This window comes from Eublepharis macularius, chromosome 19 (assembly GCF_028583425.1).
Source record: "Eublepharis macularius isolate TG4126 chromosome 19, MPM_Emac_v1.0, whole genome shotgun sequence".
Taxonomy (NCBI): Eukaryota; Metazoa; Chordata; class Lepidosauria; order Squamata; family Eublepharidae; genus Eublepharis; species Eublepharis macularius.
Genome location: NC_072808.1, coordinates 7,859,046 through 7,878,356, shown reverse-complemented (window position 1 = coordinate 7,878,356; position 19,311 = coordinate 7,859,046). Strand labels below are relative to the sequence as shown.

The 19,311-nt window shown below is 44.6% G+C and overlaps 1 protein-coding gene across 2 annotated transcripts in view; it reads right to left on the bottom strand.

The window, feature by feature from the left end:
- COL2A1 (collagen type II alpha 1 chain) overlaps window positions 1-19,311 on the bottom strand; it is a 95,335-nt gene that overhangs the window by 64,262 nt on the left and 11,762 nt on the right. For both annotated transcript variants that reach the window (XM_055003299.1, XM_055003300.1), the window contains 8 exons: window positions 16,751-16,828; window positions 12,615-12,659; window positions 12,456-12,509; window positions 6,777-6,830; window positions 4,185-4,238; window positions 2,245-2,298; window positions 2,087-2,140; window positions 218-262 (listed from right to left, as the gene is read on the bottom strand). In XM_055003299.1, the coding sequence (XP_054859274.1) occupies window positions 218-262; window positions 2,087-2,140; window positions 2,245-2,298; window positions 4,185-4,238; window positions 6,777-6,830; window positions 12,456-12,509; window positions 12,615-12,659; window positions 16,751-16,828 (438 nt within the window). The remainder of the gene's footprint in view (window positions 1-217; window positions 263-2,086; window positions 2,141-2,244; window positions 2,299-4,184; window positions 4,239-6,776; window positions 6,831-12,455; window positions 12,510-12,614; window positions 12,660-16,750; window positions 16,829-19,311) is intronic.

The following is a 19,311-nucleotide window of genomic DNA, read 5'->3' as shown; positions in this document are numbered from 1 at the left end:
CGGGGGGAGGGGCTTTCTGTAGACCTGCTGCCCTGGAAGTGACGTTTTCATGAACCAGTTCGCAAACTGAGGCAACTTCATGAAAGTTTGTGGTTCGTGAAATGGTTCGGTATTTTCCCGGTTCATGCCCATCTCTAATACGGACCGTATCTGTTCATGGTGACTGTGTATTTAACTGTCTGTGGTCAACAATAATCAACAAGTGGTTGATACTCACCATGGGACCAGGAGAACCGTTCTCACCCGGAGACCCAGCTTCACCCTAGAAGGAAAGGCAATGGTAATTTAACCACTATTGTGTCTGTGTCACCAAACACTGCTAGTAGGAATGTACCTGGAGCACAACCAAACCTCTCTTTGCCATTCTGACTGGGTAAGCACTAGAGGGCACTCCACTAGCACACGTGACCCATGGATGGCTGCGAATCAATGGCCCGTGGATGGCTGCGAATCTCAACTGGCAACAGATTTCTGGCAGGAAGGTAGGAGAGAAAAGGAGGACCAGGAAGGACAGTTACTTCCAAGTGTTACAAAAGGAGTTGATGAGGCTGTATGAGTGAAGGGAGCTTAGAGTGAAATCCTAAGCAGAGTTACTCCGGTCTAATCCCATTGATTTCAATGGGCTTAGACTGGAGTAACTCTATTTCACTATTAGTCAGTTCCAGCTGCCAGATGAGACTAAGAGCCAAGCTACAAGTGACATAGCTTGGCTCTAAATGTTATGCCCCCTGCAACTTTTCCTCCCACGTGTCAGACACCGGTCCCTACATAAGAACTAATATAATATATATTATATTATGTAGTATATAATATATACTACATGGGATACAGCAAATAAGCATCCACTATCCATTTGCCACATCATAAAATGACTGTGAAGGCCCTGAATTACCCTCTTTTGACTCTAGAAACATGGGAGGTCCCCTTCTATGCTCAACAGGAGAGTCACATGCACAATGTTATGACCAGTGGATGGTGCCAGTTTGGAAGTAGGGTCTTAATCATAGATACGATGTATGTAACTTAATTACTTCTAGAAAATGGCAATCTACATGTTACATAGTTGGATATCAGAGAACACACATGGAGGACCTTCAAGGACTTGCAGGGGACATCTCCTTTTTCATTCCCCCACCCCATCTTCTTTCCTTTCTCTGCCCCCCCCCATAGACTTTTCTCCTTTTCCTGCTTCCTTTTCTCCTTCCAACCCACCTTTGTCTGACCCTGTCATCCCCTTTCCCCCTCCCCCTAGCAGCCTCTCCCCTATGGCCCAGTTGAGTGATGCTAGCTGAGTTGGGCCCAGTTGCATGGTGGGAACCTGCAAGGACTTGCGAGGGGGTACTTCACTTTTCCATGAATTCTCTCCCCCACAATATTTCCTCTTTAACTCCTCCTGGCAGCCCTCATACGCTCCCCTTTTCCGCCTTCCTTCTCTCCTTCAAACCCACTAAACAACTTACCTTTTATCTGACCCCCATCTTCATCTATATTTACTTCATTTATATACTGCCTTTTTGCATAATGGGGACTCAAAACAGCTTACATTATTCTCCTTGCCTCCATATTATCTTCACAATAACCCTGACAGGTAGGTTAGGCTGAGAGTGTGTGATTGGATCTTCCACTGCAGAGTGATGATTCAGACTTGAGTCTCCCATATGCTGCTCTGCAGCTCTAACCACTACACTACAGTGGCTTTTATCTGGGGTGGGTGGGTGGCTGCTGTTGAACAGTAGCAAGCAGCCAAGCCTGGGTACTTCTAGGCCTGATGCAATGAGTCCTTCCTCAAAGGACCAAACAGCCCTGGAAAGGGCCCTGCGCACTCTCCTTGGCCTTTTGCTGACAGAAACCAAGCCTGGAATACTGACTGAACTCTCATGGTTGCCTAGCAACAGTTATTGAGGGCATCTGCTTAAAGTCACTAAGTTTAACCTGTTGTTAGTCATGCAGTTCTATCTGAAGAGTAAGCTAAGCATGACACATTTCATTTAAGGGACAAGCGAAGGATCCTGATAGTATCTTACAAACAGAATGACTTTCTAATTGACAGGCTGCAGGTAAGGGAAAAGACTGAGTATTCTCTTACCTTAGCGCCTGCAGCACCAGCTTCTCCTTTGGAACCATCCAATCCAGGGTAACCCTGGGAAAAGAGAGCAATACATAAAGTCACATCTGATCTCCTGGCACAATGTGAAGGGAGAGGGTTTTTCCCTTCCAAATGCTATATAATTCTTGCATACTTACTCTGTGTCCTTTCACGCCAGGGAGACCCGGGGTCCCAGGGAAACCTCGAGCACCCTAAAAGTAAATGAGATCCATTAAGGTTAAAAAGCACCACTACTTCACCAGTGCAAGCTCATTCTTCATAGCTTAAATACAGCAGACGTTGACCTGCTAAACAATTAAACTGCAGGAGCGAAGGGGCAATGGCTGGAGAATTAGTCACCTCTCCTGAGCAAGCAGGACCTATCCAAAATAACAGGGCATAACACTGAAACATAAAACCAACCCTCCTGTGTTAACCTGCAGCCTATTTAGCCCTTTCTCTTGTCACTGCTGATGGACAGCGTGAGAAAAATTAAGGTAATATGAAAGTGCTCTTCTTCCTGCCATGTGCTCCTTGCCTTCAGTGGCTGATGGATCAGCAGGTCCCCCTGAACATGACACGAAGCAGCAAGCAGAATTATGATGTCATCCACTGACATCATAACACTAATTCATGACACTCAGGTAACTGGGTAAATCTCAAGCAGGCCCTAAAAGGCATTTTTACACACACACACACGCTTTATAATTCTGCATTCTGAGATTCTTCCGTCTTTCATTTAAAGAGGGATTTTTTTTTAAAAGGAGATCCTTTCAAAGGGAGATTCTAATGTGGTTTGTGCAGATCACAGATGGAATCTGACAGAACAATTCTGTGGGCAGAAGGTTTTGCGCCTGCACAGCACAATTCTCTTGCCTACCCCCCCCCCACTGCAGCCCAAACTGTCTTCTGAAATGCTCCATTGGATCCAAGCCAGCGTGAGCAACGACTGATTGACACTGCAATCCTAAAAACATTTTCCTGGGAGTAAGCCCCACTGAACAGACATCAGTAGGAATTTGAGTAGATCTGTTTAGGATTGCTTTTAAAATCTCCAAAGCAGGGGGACTAGAGGAGCTGCTGGATTCCCTTTAATCTTCTGGCAAGGTGTCTGTGCTTTACATAGCTCGTTGCCTGAGTTCATCTCGGTAAGGACAAATACATTATGCAAACTGCTATGCAAATTGGCTTACTTTGTGTCATATAGACAGGCCACAGAACTGAACTTTTCTTGTTGCACAATTTGAATCGCCTGCACAGACTGTTTAAAAAGCTAATAGATATATAAACCCTCATCACTGATAATCCTTTTCTGGTTTCTGGCAGACAAACCATCAGCCACCATGCCACTAAATTGTATGCTAGATCTCTATGGGCCAAGCTACAAGTGACAAATGAAACTTGAATGGCAAGTGTATTTCTCCCTGTTCACTTGCCCTCCACTCAATCCACTTGCCAGGCAAGTGTCTTTCGTCATGTGTAGCTTGGCCCTCAGTGCAATCTTAAACAGAGTTACTCCAGTCTAAGCCCACTGATCCAGGCTTCAGCTCTAGCTGTAAAGTTTACTAAACTTCTAGCGAGCAGTTAGGTTTGATGCGGAACTGTGTAGTTCTAGGTTTCTCCCTCCCAAAAGTAACACGGTTATCTCAGCCAGAAATCACAGATGAATTCCCACTTCTCCAAAACTCTGCCATGTTTAGATTCCATGGTCAGCCCAAGGGGTTTGGGCATGCTAGAAGGAACTAGGATTTTGCTCCTGCCCCATTCCATATAGAGAAAAATAAAATGTAACATTTATTTATAAGTGACAAGATTTGAGTCCAGTGGCACCTTAGAGAACAACAAGATTTTCAAAGTGTAAGCTTTGGACAGTCAAAGTTCCCTTGGTGAGATTTCAATTTATTTATATATATATATTTGATGTCCCTTAAAGCCTGGAGCCCTAGGCGACCATCTAGTTCACCCATAAGGTTAGGCGAGCGCTGTTTAGATGAAACAACGTCAATTAACCGACCAATCAGGAGTCTGTGGTTCTGCTATGGTTCTATATGTAGCTGTAAGGGTACTGATACTGGTAACACGCTGAACACATCCATACCTGAGGCCCAGGTGGTCCACGCTCGCCTGATTTACCAGGTTTGCCTGCTTCGCCCTGAAAAGAGACACAAGAGAAAATTTTCTATCATTTCCTTCCTCCAAGGAACATGTTTCTCCCTCCCCCACTTTATTCTCTCAACAACCCTGTGAGGTAGGTTAAACTGAGATTATGTGACTGGACCAAGGTCACTTAGTGAGTTTCATGACTGGAGGTGGGATTTGAACTCAGAATTCCCAGATCCTAGACTGACACTCTAACCACTACATCATACTGTCTCCTAGAAGATATTGTCAGAATCCCCAAAAGAAAATCTTAGCAGATAAGACAAGTCCAACCCATAATCCTATCTAGCTCTGTGTTTTCTCTCCAGATAAAACTTGTATTAGACAATGGGTTGGATCATAATTCTGTATGTTATAGATTAGAAATATGAATTAAATAACCCAGTTCAAATAAATAATAAATTAATAACATAAAGACAGCATGTACTATTATGTTATAACAAGATTTAATTTCCAATTAAAAAAAATAAGCGCCCTGGTGGTGGAGGGAGGAAATGGCTACCATGGCGACAGGGTCAGAGAAAATGGCTGCCAAGTGGTTAGAAAAATCCGAACTTTCCCACCCACACGAAGGCTTGCCAGCTTACCCAGAATAGCAGGAGACCTCCTGCTAAAAGGAAAATGGGGGTGGGGGTGGGTTTTGAGGTCAATCCTTGTTGCAGCATCACAAAGGTTTTACCACAGAGCTTTGTGGTAGAAATTTGGGGGATTTCTAGAGTGTCGTGATGACGTCACTTCTGTATGAAACCTTAAACAGATGTTGTGACGTCCATTGACACTTCCCCTCCCCGTGCCTGGTCTAGGGTTGCCAGGGGCCCAAGTTGGGGTGCAGATGGTTGGGGGGGGGAGGTGGGAGAAGTGGGGTATAGGGTTGCCAGCTCCAAGTTGGGACATTCCTGGAGATCTGGGGAGTGAAACCTGGAGAAAGTGAGGTTTGCGGAGGGAAAGCCATGGTATAATTACATAGAGTCCACCCTCCAAAGCAGCCATTTTCTCCAGGGGAGACCAGTTGTAATTCCAGGAGATCTTCATCCACTACCTGGAGGATGACAATCCTAGTGGGGCACCTAACTCCCTCACTCCCTCAACGCACCAAAAAGTGATGTCATTTTCCAGCGCAACAGAGGAGCCACTGGGGCACTGAAGCCGAACTTAGTAGAAACTTCCCATTTGAAGGCGATTTCTACTGAACTCGGCTTCAGCTCTTCCAGCGGCCCCTCCATTTGAGGAGCACGTGGATGTGTGCATGTGCTTCTCCCCACCTGCATCCCCCCTCCCATCGGCCAGGTTAGAGGAGCCTGGGGTGGCAGGTGGAGGCGGGGGTTCCCTTTCCCTCATAAAGGAAGTACTTATTCAGTCAAACAATAATTCACACTAGGGTTGCCAGCCTCCAGGTGGTGGCTGGAGGTCTCCCAAAATACAGCTCCTCTCTAGGTGACAGAGCTCAGTTCCCCTGGAGAAAATGACCGCTTTGGAAGGTGGACCCTGTGGCATTATACCCAGCTGAGTTCTCTCCCCTCCCCAAATTCCATCCTCTCTGGGCTCCACCACCCAAATCTCCAGGAATTTCCTACCCTGGAGCTGGCAACCCTATCACAGCCACAGGAAGCAGGGATAGCCAATAGCTTTGTTGACTCAGGGCCAAGCTACACATGACGAATGACACTTGAACGGCAAGTGTATTTCTCCCTGTTCACTTGCCCTCCACTCAATCCACTTGCCGTTCAAGTGTCATTCGTCATGTGTAGCTTGGCCCTCTGTAAGTTACCCAAATTCATGCAGGATAGGTCTATAAACGACTATTAATCATAATAACTCCATGATCAGAGCCAGTTACCCTCTGAATATGGCTGGGAGCAGTAAGAGGGGGAAGCCATGGAATCTTTGTCCTGCTTGTAGGGAAATAGGATGCTGGACTAGATACACCACTCATCTCATCTAACTGAGGGCCAAGCTACACATGACGAATCACACTTGAACAGCAAGTGTATTTCTCCCTGTTCACTTGCCCTCCACTAAATCCACTTGCCGTTCAAGTGTCATTCGTCATGTGTAGCTTGGCCCTAAGCTTGCCGGGTGTCTGCGAGGGGTAGGCAAACTCCAAGCAGTTTTCCCCTCTGCCAGCCTATCTCAACTTTGAAACTTAGCTAGCTCTTTGGCATCTGAAGTTAGGAGAAGGGCTTGCATGTCTGGCTTATGACACAAAACATTATGAAACTTTTCAAGTTCTCCAGAACTCTTTAATAGGCTGGATGTTTTTTAAAAAAACTTCTTTGTGTTTAGGTAGAACTCTAGTGTTGCAAGAGATGGGATGGTTAGACACTCTCTCTGTGCTAAGTGGGCACTACCAGCCAACCACAAGCCAGACCGGGCAACAGCCTTGCCTAATTTCTTGAAATATCAGGCAGGTACCACACTGGGGAATGGTGCTCAGAAGAGCAGCATGTAGCATAACAAAGAGAACATATATAATCCAAGCAACTATTGTTAAACATTCTGATGCGGTGACATCAATATAAAGAATACTCACATCATCGCCAGGTTTTCCGGGTGGCCCGGATGGCCCACGGGGACCCATTGGACCCTAAGGAAAAAAATACTTGATGAATACCAGAAGGTATTTTACAGACAGCATATTCCAGTAACAACCCATTGATCTAATTACCATTTCTTTCCTAGTGGGCAGTGAGTAACAAAGAAACAAGCTAAATAATAATAACTGCACTTATATACCGCTCTTCTAGACAGATTAGTGCCTCACCCAGAGTGGTGAACAACTTAGTGTTATTATTATCCCCGCAATACAGCTGGGGAGCTGGGGCTGAGAGGAGTGGCATACCCAAGGCCACCTACTGAGCTCATGGCAGTAGTGGGATTCAACCCAGTAGAGTGCTGATTCACAGCCAAACCACTTAACCACTGTGCTACAGCAGCTCTCATGTGGCATGATGACATCAGAAATTGCACCAGGAAGATGCAATTATTCCGGCAGTTTACTGCTATGCCGGGACATGTAGATTCAGCTGCAGACAAATAGTAAAAATCATAAGCAGATTTACTCCAGTCGAAGCCCAATGAAAGTCTCGTAACTTTTAATTTTGTACCTGTAGACTCTGGGTTCGTGTCCTGCCTCGGATGCAAGCTCCCTACATCATATGGGCTTTTTTCAGCCTCCATTTCCCCGCATCTACACATTCACATACTAGCTTTCTTGAAGCCTGTCCTTCCACTCCAGGAGAAAGTCAGCCTAGTATTTATTTATTTTGTTATGTCATTATGTTGGCATTGACTGCATGGGATGGAATCTGCAATACATACGCTGCTAATACACCAGCACACAGCTCATGGACGGCTCCTAAGGGCAGGAAGTAGGAGACAGCCCTGATGCCCTCAAGAGAATGGAGAAAACTGGATGGAAACTTCATAGTGTGGTACAACATGGCCGCTCAGTCTAGGCTTTCTATTGTACTCATAATTTGAACAGCAAAAGAAGGGTGATTTGAATGCCCTTGTAACACAGGAGGAGGGCTAATCTCTATTAGTGATTGGGAATGTGAACACGGGACATGATCTCAGGGAGGGGGCCCAACAGATTAACGAAAGGTTGTGTGTGACGTTGTAACGGGGAAGCACTGGCAGAGAGTATAGTGAAACCGTATGGACAGCTGGAAGGCCATCAAGTCAACTGGGCAGAGGCAGTCTCCTGGGGATTTTATGCATGCCCTCCTTCCCCTTCCTGATTAAAAGAACTCACTGAACTAACAAAAATTATGAAAAGATACATATCTTTAACAGGAGGACTTGGCAGAATGGTCTTTCATTAGTATGACGAAATTAGGTGAACTGTCATATTCCCTTTATGCTTTTTTCCTCCTGCACAATTCTGCAGTGAGATTTGCTGCTCTCGCCTGACATGTCCTTGCTTTGAAGGGAACAACTGAATTCAAATCATCTCAGAGCCGAACTACAAGTGACGCCTGACACAGGTTGGACACTTGTCAGCTTCCCTCAAGTTTTGATGGGAAATGTAGGCAGCTTGGTGGAATGTTGGACAAGTGACTGTTGAAAAGTCCCCAAGGGGCTGAATCGGATTTGATTCGGCCCAATTTTGGCCCGATTCAGCCTGAATCCAGGCTGATGCGGCCCGAACCGAGCCTAGGAGGCAAGTCCCAGGAGGGGTCCCCCCCTGCTGGCCAGGTAAGGGGGGTGGGGGAGGGTGGGACTGGGGGATCCCCCGCCCCCAGCGGATGATCCGCCACCCCCAGCGGGGGACTGGCATCCCTATCAGCTACTGATGTATGTTTCTCATTCAGTCTATGGACTACCATCCTGGTTCTACTAGAAAGACTGAAACGCATGTGTGCACTGAACGAGATTGTCGCCGCTGAGCCATTTCTCTCCAACATTTTTGCAAGATGAACCTCTCTTCTCAACACACTCACAGCATGCTGTAAGATTTGATTATGAGTTTTCTGCATCCGTCAATTTTCAGGCTAAGGAGCCACCAAGAACCTGAAGCCATAACTTTACCTATCAGCAGAAATTCATCCAACAATAAGAACCTATCAATTGTATCATGTTTACTTCCTCTCACACCTGGTTTTTCTGAAAGTATTTCATATGCAAAAATAAACGCACATTACAAATCCAACTTATTTGCAAGATACCACAGGGTTCCTGAGTAAACAGTCCATTGATAATCTCCCAGAAAGTGTCAAGCTATCATCTTTGAGTACAGATCTCCTACACACCAACATTCCACACAAAGACTGACTATAAGCCATTAGGAATGCTATCCACAATGATGCAACAACACAGCTATGGCTATTCACATGACACCACACAATAGTTCAATTCCACAGTCTGCAACAGTCCTTGCACAAGTGGAAGTGTTAAAATTACTCCTTACTGACATTAAACAAAAGCAATTGGATGCCTGCTAGCTTTTCTACATGTGCAAGACGTAGCACAAAGTGTTTCTTCTGATACAATTTCAAAATTAAATTAAATCATGTGAAACATTTTTGTACATTCCATTGGTCCATATAACAACAAAAACAACATCCGATTTATATACCGCTCTTCAGGACAACTTAATGCCTGCTCAGAGCCGTTTACAAAGTATGCTATTATTATCCCCACAACTAAACATCCTGTGAAGTGGGTGAGGCTGAGAGAGCTCCAGAGAGCTATGACTAGCTCAAGGTCACCCAGCTGGGAATCAATACACATTATTTCATAAAAAATTATATTAGCGTGCTGTGTGTTGCTGCAGCCACTGTGCTAAGCATGTCTGTATCCAACTCAACATGCCAACCTACTCACACTTGACTTAGACCAACACGTTTCTTATCTCTTAAACCCAAGCTCTTCTCCCGCATCTAAAGTATATCAACAACAACAACAACAACATATAATAATAATAACAACAACAACATTTGATTTATATACCACCCTTCAGGACAACTTAATGCCCACTCAGAGTGGTTTACAAAGTGTTATTATTACCCCACAACAATCACCCTGTGAGGTGGGTGGGGCTGAGAGCGCTCCGGAGAACTGTGACTCGCCCAAAGTCACCCAGCTGGCTTCAAGTGGAGGAGTGGGGAATCAAACCCGGCTCTCCAGATTAGAGTCCCGTTCTCTTAACCACTGCACCAAACTGGCTCTCTTCATCATATGGATCCATGAGAAAAAGGCCCACTGAGAAATTCTACAAGGCCCAACAACTTCCATTGCAATATAAAGAGTCCATCCAAGAAATTCTCTTGGGGTACCTCACAGTGCACTTCTGTAACAGGTATATAAACCCACTGACCACTGTCCAGCTATTACACACCAAATGACCCATCACCTAAAGCCAAGCCATGCAATACATCCATATCTGATCTCAGGAACTCTCATATCATTTAATTAGATATTCTTAACATAAGGAAGACAGCAAAAAACAACATATTTGGTATCCAAGAGTCAACTACTAAAAGCCGCTGCACCAAGGAACGCAACAGGGCCCCATTTCAACAGCCACAAGCTAAAACTCAACAGCAGAGCAACTTGAACGTCAGACCTTCCGCTCGAGGACAGGAGGATTCAGAGCAGAGTTAATTAAAATTGCCCTGGAGCAAGCTGAAGCAAGGGGGCCCAGGGGTTATGGTGGTGCTTCAGAGTCCACTTAGCTCAGCTTGCTTGTGACCATGTGTGGCCTTCCAAGACAGGCGTCCCCCAGGAGCATTTCTAGTAAGTGAAGGGTACAATACATCCACCCTTCCGCTGATTAATCATTGGAGAACCCTGTAATGCTAATGTGAAACAGGGCATTTGTTCATGATCTGGATAGCCCAGGAGAGCCTGATCTTGTCAGATCTCAGAAGCTAAGCAGGGTTGGCCTTGGTCAGTAATTGGATGGGAGATCTCCAACGAAGACCGGGGTTGCAGAGGCAGGCAATGGTTAACAACAGCGTTTAGAGGAGAGAATTTGGCTTCACCAAGTGAAACCATGCAAGGACAAAGAGTTAAATCACCTCTCCCCCCTGCACTGTGGCCTGGTCCTGCAGCAGCAATTTACATTTCAAAAGGTTGGGAAGATCTCTTCATGTTTGGTTTGGCCTAGTCATCTATTTTTTGTAAACTAAAAAATCTAAAATGCTTTCTGTACGATGACCATTAACATGAAGGCGATTGGATACCGTAATTATAAAGCTCAAAACATCTTTGTTGTTTGTCAGAGGGGCTTACATGTTCCCACATTTTGAGAATCCCTGGGCGGGGTAGGGGAGTTACTCCCATTAAATTCCATTCAGCCAGGAAGGAAATCTTTGGGGTACCTCAGGGCACCTCTAATATGAGGACTAATTAGGGGGTGCATCTAGGTAATTATGGATAGGATGCAAGGGGACACAGTCCCAACCTGATCCTTGGCTGGCATCTAGAAGGAGACTGAAGGTCGGGATCTGGGGGAATCCACTGCATAGACTTTTCTGGAGCGAACCCAGAACTGACGTCACACCAACAGCATGATGTCACTTCCAGGTTTGCCCTTGAAATGACATCACACTATCAATGCAATGATAGTTTTCTGCCATTCTTCCCCTACCACCCTATCAACAGCCCTAATCTTTATTGGCACTTCCAGTATTAAATTGTAGTATATCTAGGCACAATTTCTATCTGTTTCCAGGCACAATTCTTTGCTATAAGGCCCTAAATGGCTCGGGGGCAGAATACTTGAAAGACTGCCTTCTCTCATACTGTCCAGCCCATCGGCTAAAATCCTCTTTACAAGCCCAGGCCCATGTGTCTCCTCCTATAAAAGTGAGGCAATGCTTTTTCAGTGGTGGCACTTTGCCCTTCAGGCCGACCTGGCACCGACCCTTCCTTCTTTTCGGCACCAGGCTAAAACATTTCTGTTTATCAAGACTTTTAATTCAGGGGCTGACTTTTTTGTGTGTTTGTTAACATTGTTCTATAGACTGCTTTCAGCCTGAGAAATGTTTAAGACTCGATTTAAGCTGCTCCATGTTTTATATTTTATGCTCTGACTGATGTGCTTTGTTTTGTTTTTTAATGTTGGATTTTAATAATAACATAAAATGTTTTATTCTGTAAGCCTCCACAGGCAGGTTCTCTGGGGAAGCAGCACAGAAATGTTCTAATAAATAAATAAATACACGCTGACACTAACCATTCAGCCATAAGAACTTGTGGCCAGTGGCTGAATCTGTGTGGTGGGTGGTGGTGGTCGTGGGTCGGCGGAGGAAGGGGAAGCTGGACTAAGCAACAGGAAGTGGAAATAGTCTTGTTGCTATTATACCACACAGGCTACATTGGTTCCTACTTTGATTACCATGAACTTGTTAGGGTTCGAATATATGTGCTATAACACAAATTAGGGATCAACTGGTATACATGTAAAACCACAATCAATAGGTTAACTTGCAGTCCAGGCGTCAAGTAAAGCTTTCATGCAATCCATCAGGAAATTATCCCCAGGCACAATCCTGTCTGTACCCTTCAGACAGGATAGCATTCATTCAGCCAAACCACAGACAAGCATCCTGTCACTTCCATTGCCAATCCTCTACCAGGTTTTGAGCTTCACAGAAGGCAAGAGGCCTGTGGGAGGCCGACAGGAGTACATGAATGCGTCAGTTGTGTCACAATGTACACACCCCGTCTTTCACAAAGACAGCCTCCGTTTCCCCATACTCACACTAGCGCCAGGTTCTCCGGGTTCACCAGGGTTGCCTTGAAATCCTTGAGGGCCCTGAAAGAAGGAATCCACAATGTGCACTTCAGTAAAGGGTCATCTTTCCCTTTGTTTCACACATGAGGGACCACCCAACCAGACTGAAAGATGTGGGGTACTTACGGGAGATCCTGGGGGTCCAGGAGGGCCTCGTGGTCCCATAGGTCCCTATATTTGGAATTTTAAAAGAAAACCATTACTAAAAATCAAAATCTAATCCTGACACAAGTGGGACACTTGGGCCCAACTGCAAAGGTGTAAGGAGCAGGGTTCTGTGGCAGTTACTTCAAAACAGCGCCTTCCATTCTTCCCCTCCCCATGCCCGCCTTCCAGGACTATTTTTATTTATAGAAGTCACTCTGAGGAGGAAAAAAAACCCCACACACATGTGCTCACTTTCCCTTGGAAGTGATCCATGTTTACTAAGCCTGAATTTCATTTACAGCTTGCCAAGAATGGCTAGAGAGTAGAAATTTCCTGCTGGAAGCCGTGTGGGATCGTGAAGAACAGTAGCTGCTGTTTTGTTCTGTTTTTGCATACTTCAAGCCTTGGTCCAAAAGTAACAGAGACCCGGTCCCTTAAACAAATCTCTCTGTTACTTCCCTCTCTATAATCATCTATTTCTACTATTTTGGCACGCAGCTCAGGATGCTCTGGCAAGGACGATGAAGTCCCCCAGGCCATTTTTAAGTCCCTTTTAATGTGAAGCGGCCCGCTGGAACAGCTGGGGCAATCTTGGAATGGAAAACGAATAAATGTTAAACATAAATAAAAACTTCATTTATAAGATGGGGTTGGCTGGAGCTTGGGCACTAGGGAAGTGATGCTGATAAGTGACTGAAGCATTCTAGTTAACAAGGAGCAACCTGGGCTTATTCCAGTACCAATTTTTAGAGGCCCAAGAAGTTGATTCCATCAGCTCTTGAGGGAACTACCAAGAGTCTGAAGAGAAACCAGCTGAGGTAACCTCTCGTCCACCTTTCCTGAAAGACCTGTACACCCTGAGGGAAAGGCAACAGATTTATCCACATCAGGGAGTTCATACCGGCCTTTGTCAGCTGCTTTGTTTCTGGCGCTCCTGTTGTGCATACCAGGAGAACATGCTACACAGAATCACCATTTTGTCTAACAAGGGCAACACAGTTTCAGTATACATGGCAGGGCTTTTTTTCTGGGAAAAGAGGTGGTGGAACTCAATGAGTTGCTAGCACAGGGGGCAACTCTTGGCAGGAGGTGATGTCCTTGGTACCACATGAGCATGTGCAAAGTGTGCACACACTCCCAGGACCACACAATGACGTCACTTTGGGTCAGCTGGAACAAGGGGGGGGGTTAAAGTTTAAATCGCCCTCGGCAAAAATGGTCACATGACTGGTGGCCCTGCCCCCTGATTTCCAGACAGAGGGGAGTTTAGATTGCCCTCCGCACCGCTCCAGCGATGCGGAGGGCAATCTAAACTCCCCTCTGTCTGGAGATCAGAGGGCGGAGCCACCAGCCATGTGACCATTTTCAAGAGGTGCCAGATCTCCGTTCCACCATGTTCCAGCTGAAAAAAAGCCCTGCATGACCAGGAAACTAAATTTTCAAGGGTATAAGTTTGCATGTACTGATGCTACAAAATATGCACATTGCCCTTTTCAGACAAAATGGCAATTGCCTTAGTGTGTTCGCCTGGTATGTGGGAGTGGAGCATCAGAAACATAAAGTCTGACCAGGGCTACCATCAACTCCCAAGAAGACATCCAGTGCCCTCAGGCAATTTCTAATGTTTATTGTTTCTCTTTCCTTGGATACTTTTACAGAAAGGTGGTATATAAATCCAGTGTAAGACAGATATCTGGTTCAGCAGAACTATAGTAGCTGACTATCAATTATACCAACTTGCTGCCTTTACACCCTCACTTCCTTCTTTGCAACATCTCTCCCACTTTCTGACTGGAATATAAGGGCTCCGGATCTCCATTCCTACTTGTATCTGACGAAGAGAGCTTGGCTCTCCCAAAACTTATACCCTGGAAAATCTTGCTCACCAATACTGGACTTGAATCTTGCTCACCAGTTTGGGTGTGCCTGAGGATGTTTTCACATGTGAGGCTTGAAATGGTTCTTACTATATTTGGTTTGTAACATAAATAAACCCAGCATGGGCAAGCATGCTCATTTGTCTTAAAAACACATCTCCTGTTGAAAAATTACACAAGTCTGATAGTATCGGAGTAAGAAAATGTATTTCAGCATGCGCTTTCGTGAGATGAAGCTCACATCCTCAGACAGTGAACTCTTAGGGCCAAGCTACACATGACGAATGACACTTGAACGGCAAGTGTATTTCTCCCTGTTCACTTGCCCTCCACTCAATCCACTTGCCGTTCAAGTGTCATTCGTCATGTGTAGCTTGGCCCTGACTGAAGAGAGCTCATGTTGAAATAAATTTTCATATTCTTTAAAGTACTACCAGACTCCAGTGCAATTTTGCTACAACTGACTAACACAGCTATCCCTCTGGAATTACTGACTTCTGCTTTAGCATCACACCTGGAAAATGGTATTCGTGTTCATTTGGGTTATGTATTTCTAGTTCTGCTCTGGGGAGGGTCACTTCATATATGATATTCTCCTACGCAGTTGTATATAATTATGCAAAAAGAGAAACGTGTGATTCTTCACACAACAGTACAGACAGGTGTATACCTTTGTTTCCTGCACAAATATGATTGTATGGGGAAACCCTTACAACTACAGGGAGTGTTCCAGAAAAATGCATGTATTTCCTTTTCATATGCCCTAGGAAAACCTATTCTATATAGCCCGGAAAATCCACAACAACCAAACCTATTCTAGTCTAAAATAGTTCCTGAGCAAAAGAACCATGTAGTGTCTCTGTTGCCGGGCAACTGCAAGATGGAGGATCAAAGGTTTGAACGCTCTCCCTCATAAAGGACTCCCTACATATGCCAATGAGAAAGTTCTAGGTTAGATCTTCCCCATCATATGTTTGCTTTGTAACTGTAGACAATATTTTATGGGGGGGTGTATAATAATACAATCCAAAACGTAAACATCAGAAGAGGTTCTGTGCGTCTGTTTAATTTCTTAATAATAGACATTTCAAGAAGGCTTTTGTATTGTAGGGAGGGGTCTCAGATGCTCCGCGAAAGAGTTAGGGACCACAGAATTCACCCATAGACTTCACCACTATGGTGCCGTACGTACAATCTGTTGCTTTAAATATGTGTTTCTATGTCAGCCCTAGACCTGCTTATGTCTTGTTTCAGCATTTCTTCAACTCAATATTGCTAGAATTGCTTAAGTTCTGCTTCAGCATCTCTTCAACTCTTTATTGGATTCTTGCTAATGCTATGTCTTTGTAAACTTGTGTTTATTTACCCTATGGCATTGTTTATGAAATTGTCGATACTGACCGTACTAATCTCACACTGTGTAATCTGCCTTGAGTCTCAGTGAGAAAGGCGGACCATAAATGACATAAATAAAATAAGAATAAATAAACCTCACATATTGGAGGTAGAGAATAAAAGCGCTCTTGCTCTTCAACATTTACAGCTACCTGGATGAGGTCAAATGCCATCAGCTTGTAATATATATTTAGGAGTAAGTGCCACCAAGTTAGATGGGACTTATTTCCAAATAAGTATGCTAAGGACTGTGGCCAAGTGCCCATTTTGGCCCTGTTTTCAAGATGGCGGAACCAACCTAGCTTTCATTGATGTCTACAGGGAACCATAAGGTTTGCTCAATTCTTAGTGTTTTTGCAAAGGGTACCATTTGGCCACACATGGATCCATGGACATTCAGAGGGCACACTGACACCAAAGGCTTACACTGATTTAATAGTCACTCTCTCTTTCCAGGAACTGCCAACACTAAAGAGTGACAAGGTCAGCATTTTCCAAGATCAGCCGCGTGTCCACTAACCAAGAAGGCTGCTCTCTGCACTCTACATGGAGGACCCAAAGTCAGAGGCACTGTGGGAGAACTGCACTCCCCATCTTTTCCAAGAATCCCCTGAATATACCTCCTTGCCAGTACAAGCTTGGAGCAGGTATAGTCCCTAGAGAACACTGAGAACTGTAGTCGCATGAATGGAACTACAGATCTGTAACAGAGACTTCTCAGCACCATTAAAACTACAGTTCCCAGGATTCTTTTTAAGAAGCCGTCCATGATAACATAAAACTGATATACATTTGTACAAGAGATATGCCTTCAAAGGACTTAGAGACACGCGGATTCCTTACCATAGGTCCCTGCATCACTCCCATCTGAGCGCCACCGGCTTTCTCGTCATATCCTCCTGCCATCTGAGCAGCAAAGTTCTGCAAAGATGAAGCACAAAAAGAAACGCCCAGTCAGAAGCCATTTCAATGGGATGGGGAATGTGAGGTGATAAGACGGAGAACACTCGTTCAATAGGGAACATGAGAGGGCTTTTCAGAAGCCCAGAGTTTGCCTTAGTATCTGATGGGCAACCATGAACACATCACAAATGAGGACAAGCTGATGCCCTTTTCACATTTTTACTTTCCTCGGAGTTCCTGCCTTGGGGAAATATTTTATGGAGGTAACATGGATGGGAATTATTTTCAGCTGGAGAGCGGGGAGGAGGTTAAAGATTTCTAAGTAACCATTTGCTGCGACCGCCTGGCTCGAAGACTTTGTTTGCAACGCTTGCCACAGACAAAGAGGGGAAGGTCTACGACGATAGAAATCAATCAAAGAAAGAAAGAAAGAAAGAGAGTACACAGGCCTTCCAAAAATTTTGTAGGAAAACAAAGAGTTATTCATAACACCTGGAGACCGGGTGTCTGTAACACTCGGGTACATCGGCGAATCTAAAGGACACTTGGAATAATTAGGAAGTGTGGTTTTAAAATGGACATGAAGACAATCTTGGTTTTAAAATGGACATGAAGACAATCTTGGCTCCCCCCAAAAGAGTACTTGCACACAATTAGAGGTGAACAGGAAAATGTAATACACATTTATGTGTATTATTATTATTAACGATAACGATGACGATGACGATGACAATGACGATGATGATAACGATAATGATAACTGCTCTTCTAGACAGATTAGTGCCTCAGCCAGAGCGGTGAACAAGTTAGTGTTATTATTATCCTCACAATACAGCTGGGGAGCTGGGGCTGAGAGGAGTGGCTTACCCAAGGCCACCTACTGAGCTCATGGCAGGAGTGGGATTCAAACCAGCAGAGTGCTGATTCACAACCCAACCACTTAACTACTGTGCATACAGTAGCTCTCAATATTACCTACAAAGGGATCCATGCCCAATCCTAATATCAACTGTGGATCTGTTATTCCTTAATATCTTTTAACTTTGTATTCACACAAAAAAGGTGACTAAACAACCAAGGACAGATACTTTCCACTTTTTTCAAGGAGTGAATTCTCATGTTTATTACGGATCTTACGTATAGACTGAGCGGTTGGCAGCTACCCAATACCAGCCTGGAGTAAAGGGATATGATCTCAATATATCCTTTTGTGGAATAACATATCCAAACTATTATCTATATTTTCAAGTCTACAGTGAGAGAGTTACATATCTTCCACTCAATTATTCTTTAATATGCTTGATATTGTTTATAGGCTGCTGACAGTTTTAATCCTGGATGGGTTACAAAAAAAAGGTAAAGGTAGTCCCCTATGCAAGCACCGAGTCATTACTGACCCATGGGTGGATGTCGCATCATGACGTTTTCTTGGCAGACTTTTTACGGGGTGGTTTGCCATTGCCTTCCCCAGTCATCTACTCTTTACCCCCAGGAAACTAGGGACTCATTTTACCGACATCGGAAGGGTGGAAGGCTGAGTCAACCTTGAGCCGGCTACCTGAACCCGGCTTCCGCCAGGATCGAACTCAGGTCATGAGCAGAGCTTGGACTGCAGTACTGCAGCTTACCACTCTGTGCCACGGGGCCTACTCAATGGAAAATATTCTTAAGATTGTACTGCAAGGGCAGAAATTCAGTTATGTCAGTCATTTTAAAATACGTTATTAAGAAAACCCACCAATGGATTTTATGTCTGTTTGATTGTTCCAGTGTATACATTGGAAAGCTGCTGCCAACCAGAGTAGACAACGCTGAGCTTGATAGAGCAGACTCAGGAAAAGGCAACTTTATGTGCTCAGCCCTCCATAACTAGCCATCAACATCTCCATGCACGAGGCTTCCATGAATCATTTAGAGACACAGCTATAAGTCACTCCTTCAAATGTTATGGTATATCCACATCTGGCTGCGGCGGCCATTATTCTGTTAGTACCAACAAAGACCACCAGGACTAAACTACCTAGGGTTAGGCTATCTAGGCATAAACTGAAATTGATTGGCATTACCAATTTCTTTCATTGTTTTATAGTAAAGAGTCCAGTAGCACCTTTAAGACTAACCAACTTTATTGTAGCATAACCTTTCGAGAGCCACCGCTCTCTTTGTCAGATGGTTTTGTAGACTTAGAGCCAAGCTACAAGTGACGAATGACACTTGAATGGCAAGTGAACAGACTCACGTGTATTCCTCCCTGTTCATTTGCGCTCCACTTGATCACGTGATCAAGTGGAGCGCAAGTAGAGCGCAAGTGAACAGGGAGGAATACACATGAGTCTGTTCACTTGCCGTTCAAGTGTCAATCATCACTTGTAGCTTGGCCCCTAAAGTCAAACTACACAATCCCATTTTTAACAAGTCAGATCTGGGTTCCCCAATCAGGTTTCCTGGACCCAACTCACTTTCCCCACTGTGGGGAACATTTTTTTTAAAGTTTAGGGGGG